The following is a 14,254-nucleotide window of genomic DNA, read 5'->3' as shown; positions in this document are numbered from 1 at the left end:
TTTTGGTTATTTCCCAACATATTTGAGGGAAATGTTATTCTTAATAGTTCTATCAAGTTGTATCACTGTCACTGTGCCTTCACATTGTCTGTATAACAGACCTAATGGCTATGTGGTGGCTAGCTAAATCATTAAACTAACTTATTAGGTAGCTTAAGCTCTGTGTCCATATATCCCGGTTGCCCTGCAACAGTATTCTCATGAATTAATCCTTTAAACAGTAAACATATCTTGTGACTTCCAATGTTGAAAGGACAATTTAACAACTTTTATTTGCAAGTAGGTTAGCCTACTTACGTTCCGTCCTCGTTGCTGCGGTAAAACACAAGGAAAGGGTCAGATTTGCCAAAGAAATCCTTCTTGTCCAGCTTGTTGCCACAAAATTGCATCATTACAGATTCCTGTAGGACAGAGACACAACCAGTATAACACCAGTGCACAATAATTAATCATTTGGCAGCCAGATCTTTTTGAGCAGATGATATTGTGTGACTGCAAAATGGTTTGGCGCAGTCTTTTAGATTTACTTAACTGGGGCCAGGTGGCAAAACTAAGGAGACAAATGAGAAATCCTTTTGACAAGCATACCTGTGCGGACACAGAGACTGGCATGTGCACACACCTTCCTTACTGTCAGGGTATCATCAGGTAATGGTAAATTACATGAAGTGAATATACTGTAAACTACAAATCTATAATCTACGTGTGTGTTCATGGAACAGCTGGGATTCCTGGCCCAAAAGAGACTAGTTGGATGTTTTGCCAGCCTGTTCTGTTGTTGTCTGTGCAGATTTGAGGCATATACTATAAGCATCACTGAAATCAGTACTTTTAGGGAAGAGCTTAAGGCAAGTACAATTAAAGGCCCTGCTTAAGGGCCCAACAGTGACAGCGTAGCAGTCCTGAGGCTTGAACTGCCTAACCTCTAATCAGTATATAATCGCTGCCTTTAGCCATTGAGACACCACTGCCCAGGGATAAGCCAAAGGGAAATACTCAAGAGTGTCATGCAGAGTAACTGCAAAGACATGATCCAGCGTAACACAACACTCAGGATGACTTACTCTGCAGTTGTTCAGTTCCTCAGCCTTCACAATAATGGTGCCGCATTTCTTCCCAGGAATGCCCCTGTTGTGGAAAGAGAAAACTTTCAATACTCAATCACAATAATACATATTAGTACACTTAGTCCACTTAGAATAGTTTTTAATTTAACAATTTATCAAAAATTTACTACGAAACATGAAACTTTACTCAAGCGATGTTGAATATTAACTCCTGGTCAGTCTTTACTCCTGTTGCATTTTATATAACAAGTGTTTTGTCTCATCATGTGAGTATGTATAGCACTCTGGCTCTCTATGCAGGCTGCAAAGTCTTGTATGTTAACCTGTGTGTAAACTTTTTTTTTTTTTTTTTTTTTTTTTACCTTTACTTTCAACCTCTACAATCGTAAACTGGATTTAGATCCCCTCAGAAATTCTAAAGAACCTTTGAGGAATTTTCCTAAGATTTTTTTCTTCACAACTCCCACATGGGAGGCTATGCCCTAAGGGCATATGCCCTAAGCTCTGAGAAGGCTACACCCTCCACTGTGTGAGTTTTGAAGCTTTTCCTTCTGAATATTCTTAGAAAAGTTGAAAGTAAATTTGGAATGCACTACTCTGTCATTTGTGACAATGATGGAAACAAGCACAAGCAACAATTTGTTCATTCATCTTCATCTTCTTTATCCTGGTGAGGGTCATGGTGGATCTGGAGTCTATCCTGGAAACACTGGAGGCAAGCGAGGAATACACCCCGGATGGGATGCCAGTCCATCGTAGGGCACCACACACACACACACACACATTCACACTCATTCATATCTATGGCAATTTAGCTTAGTCAATCCACCTACTGCCATGTTTCCAGAAGGAAACCGAAGAACCCAAAGTAAACCCACGTGGACACGGGGAGAACATGCAACGCTCCACACAGAGCAATTAATAATTCACCATTGCTAAATGTTAATATAATTCATTCTTGAACCTGGCTTTATAGGTAAATGTGCCACTGTTGCTATTTTTCTATTCAGAATAAATTCATCACAAATATCTTAAGAGCAGATTGTCAATCTGCTTAGAACATCGTTTAGAAAGATCGTTTAGAACAATTCTACAAATAGCTCCAGTGACCCTTCAAAGTCTCCTCCATAGGCTGCAGTTATTTAATGGAGACCCTGCTGTTGGTGTTCCTCACATCTGTAGTTCTTTGTCTTTGTTCTAGTTCCAGTTATCCAGTTCTTTTAGTTGTGTTTTGTTTTTTCCACCTTTAGTTATGTTGTTGTATTCCAAATATGAATGTTTCATGGAAAACAGCTAAATTACGATATGCACTCTTGTCTTAATTATTCTGGTTCCAGCTAGCTACAGAAATAAAAACATATGCCAGTAGTGCAGTTAAACTTTTGGATCCTACTATGTGGATAAAAGGACTCCTAGCTTCAAAAGCCAGCTCTTTTCAGCACTCAGTGGGAGGTAGAGAGTTCAGCAGGAAGTCTGGTTTGACAAGTAAAGTAACAGTGCTTTTTTTTTCTATCTTTATGTACACTGAGAAAACAGATTGTCGAATACCCATGCTGTCAGCCGTGTACCCTGTCTATGCTTCAGTATTATTACACTATCGCCTTGAGTCCCCACATGTGCTAGCAGTCTCAGTCTGTAACACAACTGAACATTTACAATTTTTAATAAAGCCTGGTTATTTTCATTAGTTACGGCATTAAATAGCCCCTACAAATCCCCTGCTGTGATTGAAATGTGTATTTTTGCATATAATTCCTGAGAAAGCAAACACTAGGCTGAGATCCAGAGCAGTTCCCTTGAGCTTTACTCCTTAGTGTTCCATATCTGAGCAGCCTGCACAGACACAAATATAAAGTTTAATAAACTCTAGCTCTTATACTGCTTGCTGCTTATTATTCTCAAGGCAAGAAACTGTGACAGAGGCACGACTGGGACAGTGTCCAATAAAATAAAGATTATTTCTTTCGAGACTGTGAACACACTGACGCTAAACAAGTGCCATGAACAAGCTGTTTTCAGTGATACACCTTGGCAGAAGATAATGTAATAAAAAAAGGAATAACTTAAAAGGCATTTAAGCTTTCTGGTAACATGTTAGAATTAAGGTAGTTTATTAGAAATCTGTGAGCTTTTGCTTCGTAATTAACTACTGATAACAAATCAGGTAACAGAAATTAGTTATATTTAGAATCTGGATCATACTCTTCAACCACTTGAATGTCATTTATCTACTGTTGATGCCAGTTTCTGTTCATTGTCAATGTCCTGCAGTGAGTTTTATTGACTTAAATGATGACTGCAGTGATGTTGATTGATGTTAGAGATGCATGTGTCATTGGAAAGTGAGTCACTGTCTAGATCCCAAGCCTAATGTAATGTAAGAAAGGCTGTAGACCTGGCTGTAAAACTCCACTGAAGCTGGGCTTCTATGCGCTCCTACAGCAGATTCAAGTACCCTGTATCTTAAAGGGAGCAAAGATTAACAGACTTTTAATATGTCATTTTGGGTCTTCTGTATTATTATTAATATTATTATACAGAAAATGGAATAGAAGACAACAATCCTCATTTCCTGTGTGTCTCCTTTTTCGGCTGCCTTGAGCTCTGTAGTGCAGTGTAACCTTGATGGCTATCATTTGCTATAAGTGGACACAATTTTGCAGAGCATGAATGCATTTGCACCTTATTTTTATGATTTTGGCATCCACTCCAATACTTCAGCCTCCGGAGCGGGTGAGTGATTCATCAACTATAGAGATAAGTGATTTGGGAATAAATTCCAAATCTTTATAATGTGATGTAAGAATAGGGGGACATGGTGGCTTAGTGGTTAGCACTGTTGCCTCACACCTCTGTGGCTGGGGTTTAAATCCCGCCTCCGCCCTGCACGCGAGGAGCTTGCATGTTCTCCCCACACCTTGGGGGTTTCCTCCGGGCACTCCGGTTTCCTCCCCTAGTCCAAAGACATGCATGCTGGGCTGACTGGCGTTTCCAAATTGTCCGAGGTGTGTGAATGTGAGTGTGTGTGCGCGACTGTGCCCTGTGATGGGGTGGCACCCCATCCAGGGTTTCCCCTGCCTTGTGCCCCAAGTCCCCTGGGATAGGCTCCAGGCTCCCTCGTGACCCTGTGTAGGATAAGCCGTACGGAAAATGGATGGATGTAAGACTATGATTTCAAAAGTAATGGAAGCACAAACATTAATATCATGCATATTTGCCAAAATGATTTTCACTATTCAAAAAGTGAAAATTTCACTATTTCACTATTCAAAAATCATAATATTTCTGTATTCTGTGACATTTTACTTTTAGACTGCTAAAGTCTAAGTGATCTCACATGTAAGTACTTCAACATTTTCCTTAAGGCACTTATTGGAGTCACTCTGTGGATGAATCTCAGATGGCATTCTATTCATCATGTAGTGAAAAACAAAGTTTCTGCTTTGCCATTATGATACTGCCATTTGTCGTGAGCGTATATGGTGAAACCATTTGAGATTCAACTGAAGCTTGCTGGAGGGACTTTTACATTTACATTTACATTTACATTTATGGCATTTGGCAGACGCCCTTATCCAGAGCGACTTACAATAGTGCTTTGAAGTCTATCAAAAATACATTCTGATATTGGCTCGCTAGGTCACTAACTAGGAATACCATCAGTCCAAAACTCTGTTGGGGAAGTAATTTTTATTTTTTTTGTAAGTGCTAACTTAAGTACTTTATGAAGAGGTAAGTCTTTAGACGTTGGTTGACTTGATAAAAATAATAAATTAAACATTAAAATTAAATTACATCAAAATTAAAAAACATTAAAAAAAATTAAAAAAGCATTAAAATTTATGATAAAAGTAATAAAATCAGGCTTATTGAGATTCTAAAATATTCAAATTCTAAATCATTTAAGTAATTATAATTCCAATGCAATTCTTTAAGTCATTTAACAGGCTTTAGTAGTAGCAATAAATGGCCATTTCTTTTTAGCATTCATTACATATCATGCTATCTGCTTTATATGCTTCAATAATGATGACTGACTGCATAAATATTTCAATAATCAGCTGGCAATGTGATCTGATCAGCTATCAGCTTTGACCTCTTTCCTCTCTACTTAGACCTTTCATATGGAAGCTACAATCTGTATCAGAACTGGCAGTAATACATCCTAATTACATCAGTATGCATTCCATCACCCACAAAAAAGTCCACGCATTAGAATAAACTGTGTAATCATGCAAAATCTCATGTCCAGGCAATGAATCACAGATGTCACAGCATGCTATTTTTGGTCTGATTTCAGGGGTTTAATTAAAATCTTGCACATTTTAATTATACAGTGAGGTCAGTTTTAATACTGAAATCTCTCTTATTCCTCTAAATAGCGGTGCGCAAACCTAATGCATAAGAAACATGTAGACAGCAAAAAGCATCATATACTAGCATATTTCCTCACAGCGACAACTCTCACACTCTTTCCTGAACACCTCTCACACACGCAGTGAATGCAATCCTTGTACGATTTCTTAAGGTGTTCCTGTAGATACTCTGCTAAGGAGATGAAAGTGGGGAAATTTGACAATAAAGAAATAAAAATGCAAATGCTCAGTGTCAGTCTGTTTCATGGCAGTGAGAAACAAGCCAACAGGTGGCAGACTAAACTGTTGCACCCCATCCGTCAAAGAAATCCGCAGAGCATTCAACCATTCATAACCTGACCTGGAAAACAAGAGGAAGACAGTGAGAGGGGAAAAAAAAGCAAAGCTCAGGTCTCCATGACAACCCCAACCATTAAGCTGGGCAAAGGACCCCAGCAGAGATAATGAATATATTTCTGCATGAATATATTTCTGCACCAGTGCCTCCTGGACACGGGCTCATCCATATTTCACTGAGATAACTCTGTCACCTGAAAAAGTAGAACTCAATGCAAAGACTGTTGTCGGAAGACCATATGTGTGAACGACTTGTTATAAAAGCCATGAATAACTTATTTTAATACTAGTGTGCCAGTGTGAGTGTAAAAGTGAGAAGAATCATCGCAGACTGTTCTTGTCATTGTACTGTACATGCAAAGTTACTATTAACTTTATTAAAATTATGTTCTTAAGTTCTGTAATTTCTACATACTCTATAGTCTCAAGTTTTTCAAGTCTCAAAATTTTAAGAAATTTTACTTAAATTTAGCAAGTGGAAATATGTTTATCCATATCCATATTATTTCCAGCTTTCCACTACTTTCCACTTTCAAACCAGGGCAGGGCCTTTGGGGGCGTGTTGTAAAATGTCCACAGTGTGTCTGTGTTGTGAATTTTAACACCCCTGTCTCACTGTCTTGTACATTATACCAAATTGCACTAATGAAAAAGTGATTCTGGTTGTCAAAGATGGATACTCCATTAATGTTACTGCATTCAGCTGCACTGTGAAGTTTCGTTCATTGTCATACATTAAAGTACGTCATTTGCTGAATCACAAAGACAAGTGACGCTACTGCAGGACACATGATGAGGCAGGTACTGGTGAAAAGATTTTGGGTGAAATACACTTCCTTTTAAAAAGACCATAATCACCATTACTCTATCACTATCCACTCACTCAGAGATGCTCGTTCTTACAGCACATAAACGCACACACATAGACACCTTCACACATCTCCTCGAATTCCTCTCTACACTGTGAAACTACCTTCCTGAAAGTCCTAATCAAGACACATGAATTTACAATCAGCATCCCGACAGAACAAGCTAATTAAGTACCGGCTACACTGTGGCAGAACAGCTGTTTTTCTGATCGTCTCACGTTCAATTATCTCACCCCCACCCCCCATCAGTACGGATTTGAATGAAATAACAATTATCATTAAAAGCAATCTAGTCCCTCTTCCTTTTTCATTCCATCTTCTCACTCTGTCTGTTTCAAAGATAGCTGCTCAATAGGTGACCTTTCCATCTACAAAAATGCTCATTGCAGTGTATTGGCTAACTAATCAAGCCTGTTTTTTTTTTTTCCACTGAGACTTATTCTACCATAGCAGTACTGCCATTTAGCCACACACAGGTCTTACCTCTGCTTCTTCCACTTAACCAGCAAGAGAGGATTCACAAAACAGAGAATGTGGATAAGATCTTCGAGTAGTAAATTAGAGCCCGTGTGTTCTAGCTGAAGTACTTGACCCCCTGCTATGAAAAGTAGTGTCATGTTTAACTGCTTGCATGGGTGATATTAAATAAACCCTACTGGAGCTTACACATAACGATACTTCAGATAAAGAAAGAAAGGTTGAAAGGTGAGCAGCCTAACAAGACTAAGAAGAAAAATGACTATGATATAACGCAAACAGAGTAAATTGGTACATCTGAGAAATTGGCGTAGCTCACAAATAAAAGCCAATTATTTCAACTCTTCTTTTTTCCAAACAGCTTTTTTTTTTTTTAGATGCCCTGATTTCGAATTTAAACACACACTCACACAATTGTATTCCTCTCTCTCCTGCCATCCACTGACAGGGCTTAAAATAGCACCATGGAGACACGCTGAGAGACTTCTCGTTCTGTTTTTCCCTCCTTATGCAGAGACTCCAGAATGCAGGCTGGTGTGCTGATTAAACTGTATAATTATCTGTAATTAACAGTCATTAGGGTTGTTAAAGGTGCCCCCCATCAGGGTGGAGGTGCAGGTGCATTAGATTGCCACGGTTTCACCATTCTCAAAACATTCCCCTTAACTACGGCAACTTTCGCGAGATGAATACTCCAGTATAATACAGATCCATAAGCTTTATAAGCACATACACATGCAAAGGAACAGTGTGACTGAATTTTTACAAACATTATTTATAGAAATTTCCCCTTTAGCCCCAATGTAGTTACTTGATGTGTGACTTTTGCTTCACTGGTTTTGAACTGGAGTTATGAAGATAATGTTGCTAACAAGTAAGAAAAGTTTATAGCTGCCAAATTATCAATTTTCAAAACTGATAAAGATTAACAGAAAACTTATTTTTTGTTGAACCAGTCTTTGTGCACACTTACATGAAATAAATATAAATAAAAATGTATTCATTATATTACATGGCAGCAAAAGAAGCACAATAACTTGGGATTTTAAGACAAAAATGTTTGTTCTTATTCAAAACAGTTTATAGCTTTTAAACTTCTGCAATATTGGGAATAAAAAAGGGCCTTTAAGAGGTTTCGCTCTCTAAAGGGATATTATGTGAGGCTCAGCTGTGGAAGTGCTTTCTTCAGTGAGATTTTAGCATGGTCAGCTATAATAGTGTGCATCAGGGCAGGCGATAGATCACTTAGCAAACAGCCTCAGCATATACTATAGTATGGGGTGTGTGGCCTCAGTCCAAACTGCTTATTGATTTAGTGAAGCTGGGCCACTAGCGGTGATCAGTCTGAAACTCTTGGTTGAAAATGGCGAAGCTATTTTTACCGGCCGGTTCTCTTATCTCAAGTCACCTTTGGTGGGGGTATATTCTATCTGTAGTTCGTTACTGTACTTAAGTACTTCTCTGGTAGATTTATACTTTACTCAAGTTGTATTGAAATTGAATATTTGTACGCTTACTTAAATACATTTACAAAAAAAATTTAGAAGTAAGTTTTTATTTTCTCCAAGGTTACCATGCCATCAGCAATTAAAGGAAAAAAGATTATATTATCTATAATATCGACTGTATAATATCTATCTATAATATACGATGTATAGCCTCTTGGCACCTCTGTATGTTTGTGTTCTCTTTTCCTTCTGAATTCTCTGTGCTGTCAGTCCAGAAGCTAGACTAAGGCAGTTACACTCATTATGTACCAGAGAGTATTTGCTTCTGCCGTGATAAATAAAAGGAGTCTGTTTATGTGCTGGTTTTCATATCAGTATACATTAGACAAGAAAGAGAAGGGAGTGTTTTATTACATTCTATTGTACATTTCCTTAATTCAGAGAGCGCATACAGTACAGTGGGTTTTGAAGATAGGTAAAGAGAGAGGACAAACAGACAGGACCCAGGCTGAGTGACAAATACATTTAAAAAGGATTTTAATTAGAATTAATTCCTAACTCTGTCTGTGCTTTTAAAGATAGCACAGTTTTCCTGAAGACACTGCATGTTAATCTGACCTGAAATTTCCAATTACACTCCTACATGCAGTAATCCTTTTCTTTGGAGAATATTTTTACCTAACTGTTCTACTTTTTTAAGGATATGGAATATTTTCAAAGTACAACAGTGATACTTAAGGTGCAAGTATTACTTTGAATAATTTTTTAAAGGAAAAAAACATTATTTTACCATATAAAAGGTACACACTACAGGTACAAAAGATGTACTCTAGAGGGTAGTAAGAAAAGGTATTTTTACATTTTTACTTGTTTTAGCCAAAGAGGCCAATAACTACACCTTGTTTCAGATTGTGAAAATGTTTCTTTTTCACAGTTGTAGACATAATGTATTAGTTGGCATCATGCCACTATTGTACTAAACACTTTTAGATGTCACCAAATCATTATTCGTTCACTACAAGATTCTGTTTAAAGATATAAAGTCATACATTTTGAAAGAGATTAGCTGAAGCTGTTTGGAAAATCAAAATTCTATTAAACACAAGCTCTATCCCTACATATTATTGCCCCTATATACTTAGGCTAAAACTCCCAAACATTAGTGTGGGATGGGGAGTTTTAATGACTTGAAACTTGAAACACTGATTGATTCAGTGTTGGTCCACATGACTTGTTATCTTCTTTACAGAGATAGCTCCAGTAACTGTGGGACACCACATCTGGAGTTTTTCTTCTGAGTAAATGTTTTATCAACAGCTATAAAAATATGAGCATGACTTCATTAAATATTAAAATGTTTAAATGACACTTAAAAATAACAGAGCGCAAGTTTAAGGCCCCTTATTGTTCTTGCTTATACACCACCTTAGGCATGTCAAACAGAATGGGGAAATGCATCCACTGAGTTAGATAAGCCACCCCAAGTATTTAGCCTAAACAAATCAAATGACTGCATTTTAAAGAGGAGTTAAGAGTTTCATTCAACATATATTTAAAGAGAATGCACTGAGAAAGTCAAAAATAACTTAAGTCCAAAAATGTGATTTCTGAAGATAACCTTGTTGGTTTAAGGTATAAAGGCATATTCTCGGAATGGTGGTATGAGAATGGTGCTTTGTAACTCTAAAAGTTAATGCATTCGTCATGGATTTTTCCCTTCTAGGTGCACTTCGCAGATGAAAACACTATGAGTGCTGTTTTCATGTTGTGATTTCAGTTCGTGTCATGTTTCAGTTCATGTCATGTGTTCTTTGTTTATGTCCAGTGACTTTGTCTGTACATGTACGTTTTTGTTTTGATTTTTTTTAGTCATGTCTCTGACCGTCCTGTCATTAGTATGTTGTCCAGCATTCTCACCCATTCTCAGTTCTGCCTTGATTAGTTTGCTTATTTTTTTTGTCTTTGTCATGTTGTGAAGTCTTATCATGTATTTGTCTTGTGCATTTGTCTCACAATTCCCTATGTCGAATTAATTTTTTTTAATGTGTGCCTGTGTTATGGTTTTGATCATGAGTGATCTCTGTTTGTTTTGCCTGCATGTGTTATGACTCCCACTATGGACTTTGTTAATGATTCTTAGATTGCGCCAAGCAAACAACAAGCTGGAAGTTTTTATTCGGTAACATGGGAAACTGCACTTCCATGAAACTAACAAAACTATTTTATCTAAATACATGATGCTGATTACTTACTACAGTATCACCATGTTGAAAAAGTGAAAAAGCCTCTCTCATGCTTATTATAAATAACAAGCATCCTGACCCTGCATGAGCCTACATTAAAACCTCTGAGTTACATGAGTTACGTAAACTGTGTTAAAGGCCGACAGCCCTGCTGTTCCTTTAAGGAAACTTCACACAGATCAGAGCACAGCAGCAAACCTTCTTACCAGGAAAAGAAAGAGCATATTACGCCAGTCTTATTCAATTAACATTGGCTTCCTATTAGGTTTCATATTGACTATAAAGTTAAAAGCCTTTTTAATGGGCTAGCTGCAGCATATCATGTCGATCTATTGAATCATCATGGCCCATCCCAACCACTTTGCCCGACTGATGCAGGTTTAGTGCTGAACCTTAGGATTCCTGACAACTCAGTTGGTGCAAAAGCATATACAGAATCCATTCTGTAATAACTTTGGAAAGAATAGCAGAAGTGAATCAGACCAGAAGAGTTTTTACACCCACATCAGGCTGTTCATTGATGCTTGTTTTATTTGATTTATTTATTTTGAAGCCAAGTTTTAGCCAAAGTGACTAAAATGTAAGGCAGAATTCAATCCAGTTAACAGTTAAGGCTCTTGTTAAATGGCCTAAATTCTTAGTAGTTCTGGGACTTGAACTTGCTACCTTCTTGTACATAAAAACCTTAACCATCAATCTATCACTCTAACTGACAATTTTAACTATTCACTGAGTTTTACTGTCATTACACTATCTTGTGTGTGTGCTCTATATAATAATTCATCATTTGTATAAAATAAAAGAGCTACATAAACAAAGTACATTACAGTTATTATTATTACGAATGCGCCAATCTGTTAAAATAAATACTTTTTTTTTTCAAATTCTTGATACAATACTGATACTAAAGCTCTAAGTATGAGCTGATACATGATATCTACATTCTCTGAATAACCAAGATTGAACACTATATACTTCTTTTATGCAAAACATCACCGGTGTGACAGTGACATACCTTAGTCACATAAATTAGCAATTTCTACCACATGTTCACAGCACGATATTTGTCGTTGGATCAGACTGGAAATATTCAAAAGAATTCTGCAAAGCACACATAGTTTCAGAACATACTCTGCATGCTTTTCAAGTCTGAAATACCTTGTACATACTGTAAGGAAATCCTCGCAAATTGCACTACTCGCTTAGAGCAATTCCAGTAATCAGTTCATTCCTGACACAGCAGCTGTCCTCTGGCCCTGATAACAGATCTGAAGACACGTCTTTGCTAACCATTTACTGTTAAAAGAACAACATGCTATTATTTTGCATGATACTTTAAAAAGAAGCTTTTCAGTCTGAACAATATCAATTTATTTTATACCACAGAGCAGTTGAATTCTCAAATCTGATTGGTCAGAAGGTCAAGAGTACTTTTTGTTAGGTGACGTTTGCAAAGTTCAAGGTGGTTCAGTTTTGCTTTCATTATAGGATCCAGTAAATCAGCATACGTAAACTGCAACGAGTATCATTAAAAAAAAAAAAAAAAATTTAGAGAATTGAGGAATTTGTGAATTTGAGACCAACATTAGATCTGTGTGGCTAAAAGATTTATTTAATATTTTTGAGATGTCTTTAATAAATGAATACAAAAATAAGCACGTAAGTGAACTCTCACAAGCAAAAACATTTAAAATAGCACTACTCGCTTAGAACACTTCCAGTAATCAGTTCATTCATGACACAGCAGCTGTCCTCTGGCCCTGATAACAGATCTGATGACGCATGTGTTTGCTAATCATTTACTGTTAAAAGAGCAACACAACAAGAAGAAGCTAAAGATCTAACGATCTATATATTTACAAGCTGGGTGATTATTGTTCCGTTGCTGATATTAATCATTATTTTGCATGATACTTTAAAAAGAAGCTTTTCAGTCTAATGTTAAACAACATAAATTTAATTTATACCACAGCGCAGTTGAATTCTCAAATCTGATTGGTCAGAAAGTCAAGAGTAGTTTTTGTTAGGAGACATTTATTTATGGAAGGAGTCTCGAGTGTCAGTGCTTTGTAACAGTCATGGTGCTTAGCAAAGTTTCCCAGCACGGGAAAGTCTGCTGGTGTGAAAACTAGAACTTTTTTGTTGCTAGAAATTAAGTGATAACAGGAACTAACTTGTCTCATATATGTTCCACAACATTACTTTTTAACCAAGAAAATGTGCACTGTGTCATTCTCTAATAAATTAAACATTGTAATTGTTGGCAAATCACTGTTGTATAAGCGGAGTAACTCACTCAAGACTGGGCTGTTACACAAAAATAATCCACTTTGCTTTGCACCTGGCCTTATCACATCACCCCAGCATGTATTATTTTTGTCTAACTGTGCAGTCTGTCAGTTGTTATTTCTTACTTAAAGTTCATTTATTGGGCTGAAACCTTTATGGAAAGGTATCTAGAAGGTCGACAGAGGCACTCAGCTGAATAGTTTAGAGTTATGGATCTTCTTCAAGTGCCCAATAGTGGCTCTTGGCAATGTTGGGATTTGAACTCATAAAACAGAGAACTTTAACTACTTAGCTCCCACTGCACTGAAAAATTCTAATTCAAATGAATTTCTATCACTTCATTAAACTCTCTTATCTATGTCTTTGGTATAATAATTTACATTTAGGATAAAATTTAAAAAAGTGCAATACAACCAAATATTCTGAATGATAAGAAAATCATAAGGATTTGAATAATGACTTAACAAGCAGACTCAGAAAAAGAGCATTAGCAGCAAGAAAAAGCTCATTAGTGAGTGTGAATTTCAGCCTTCCGCTTTTGTGTCCATGCTCTGGTGCACACACACACACCCTCATACACTCTCTCTCTCTCACACACACACACACATACACACAAACACACAAACACACATTTGTTTCACTAATTTTGAGAGGCTCTTCCACTGACATAATTATTATTGCAGCTAATTAATGTTATGCTACACCAAAATCTAACCTTAACCTTACCCTCAGTGACCAAAAGAAAACCTCTGTGCTTCTTTTAGTTTTTAAATAAAAGTTGAAGTTTTTTGGGGAAAAAACACAGCTTCTAACAGCATCCTACTTCATAACCTTAACACAATTTGCACAATTTGTACTCCTTCCCTCTCTCCCACCTTACATCCTTAAAATACTGTAAATATAGACAGGACCATCTACTATAAACCCTACCGTTTCTGTAAAAATTTTTAATATCACTGAAAATCTACTGGAAATTTTTATTATTTTAGTATTTTCAGTATTTATTTAAAATAATATTTGATGAATAGATAATACATAAATAAACAGTGAAATGAAAACAGTGATCCTGAACTAATGCTACCGTTTGTATGGAGTTTTGTTCTCCTTGTGTTTCCTCCTATCTCTCAAAAGCTTGCAATTTGGTAGGTG

General features: G+C 36.8%; 1 protein-coding gene across 3 annotated transcripts in view; it reads right to left on the bottom strand.

Moving 5' to 3' along the window:
* The window catches only part of LOC113531900 (copine-8), a 116,573-nt gene that overhangs the window by 42,936 nt on the left and 59,383 nt on the right, over nucleotides 1-14,254 (bottom strand). For 2 of the 3 annotated variants that reach the window (XM_053241907.1, XM_026922876.3), the window contains exons 7-8: nucleotides 1,065-1,128; nucleotides 298-401 (exon numbers count right to left, since the gene is read on the bottom strand). In XM_053241907.1, the coding sequence (XP_053097882.1) occupies nucleotides 298-401; nucleotides 1,065-1,128 (168 nt within the window). Of the gene's footprint in view, nucleotides 1-297; nucleotides 402-1,064; nucleotides 1,129-11,974; nucleotides 14,196-14,254 lie in introns of those variants that run through there. The other variant, XM_053241908.1, reaches the window with a different exon arrangement.

The sequence above is a fragment of the Pangasianodon hypophthalmus genome, chromosome 18 (assembly GCF_027358585.1).
Source record: "Pangasianodon hypophthalmus isolate fPanHyp1 chromosome 18, fPanHyp1.pri, whole genome shotgun sequence".
Taxonomy (NCBI): Eukaryota; Metazoa; Chordata; class Actinopteri; order Siluriformes; family Pangasiidae; genus Pangasianodon; species Pangasianodon hypophthalmus.
Note: the sequence above shows the minus strand (reverse complement) of the source record. Positions and strands in the feature narration are given on the sequence as shown.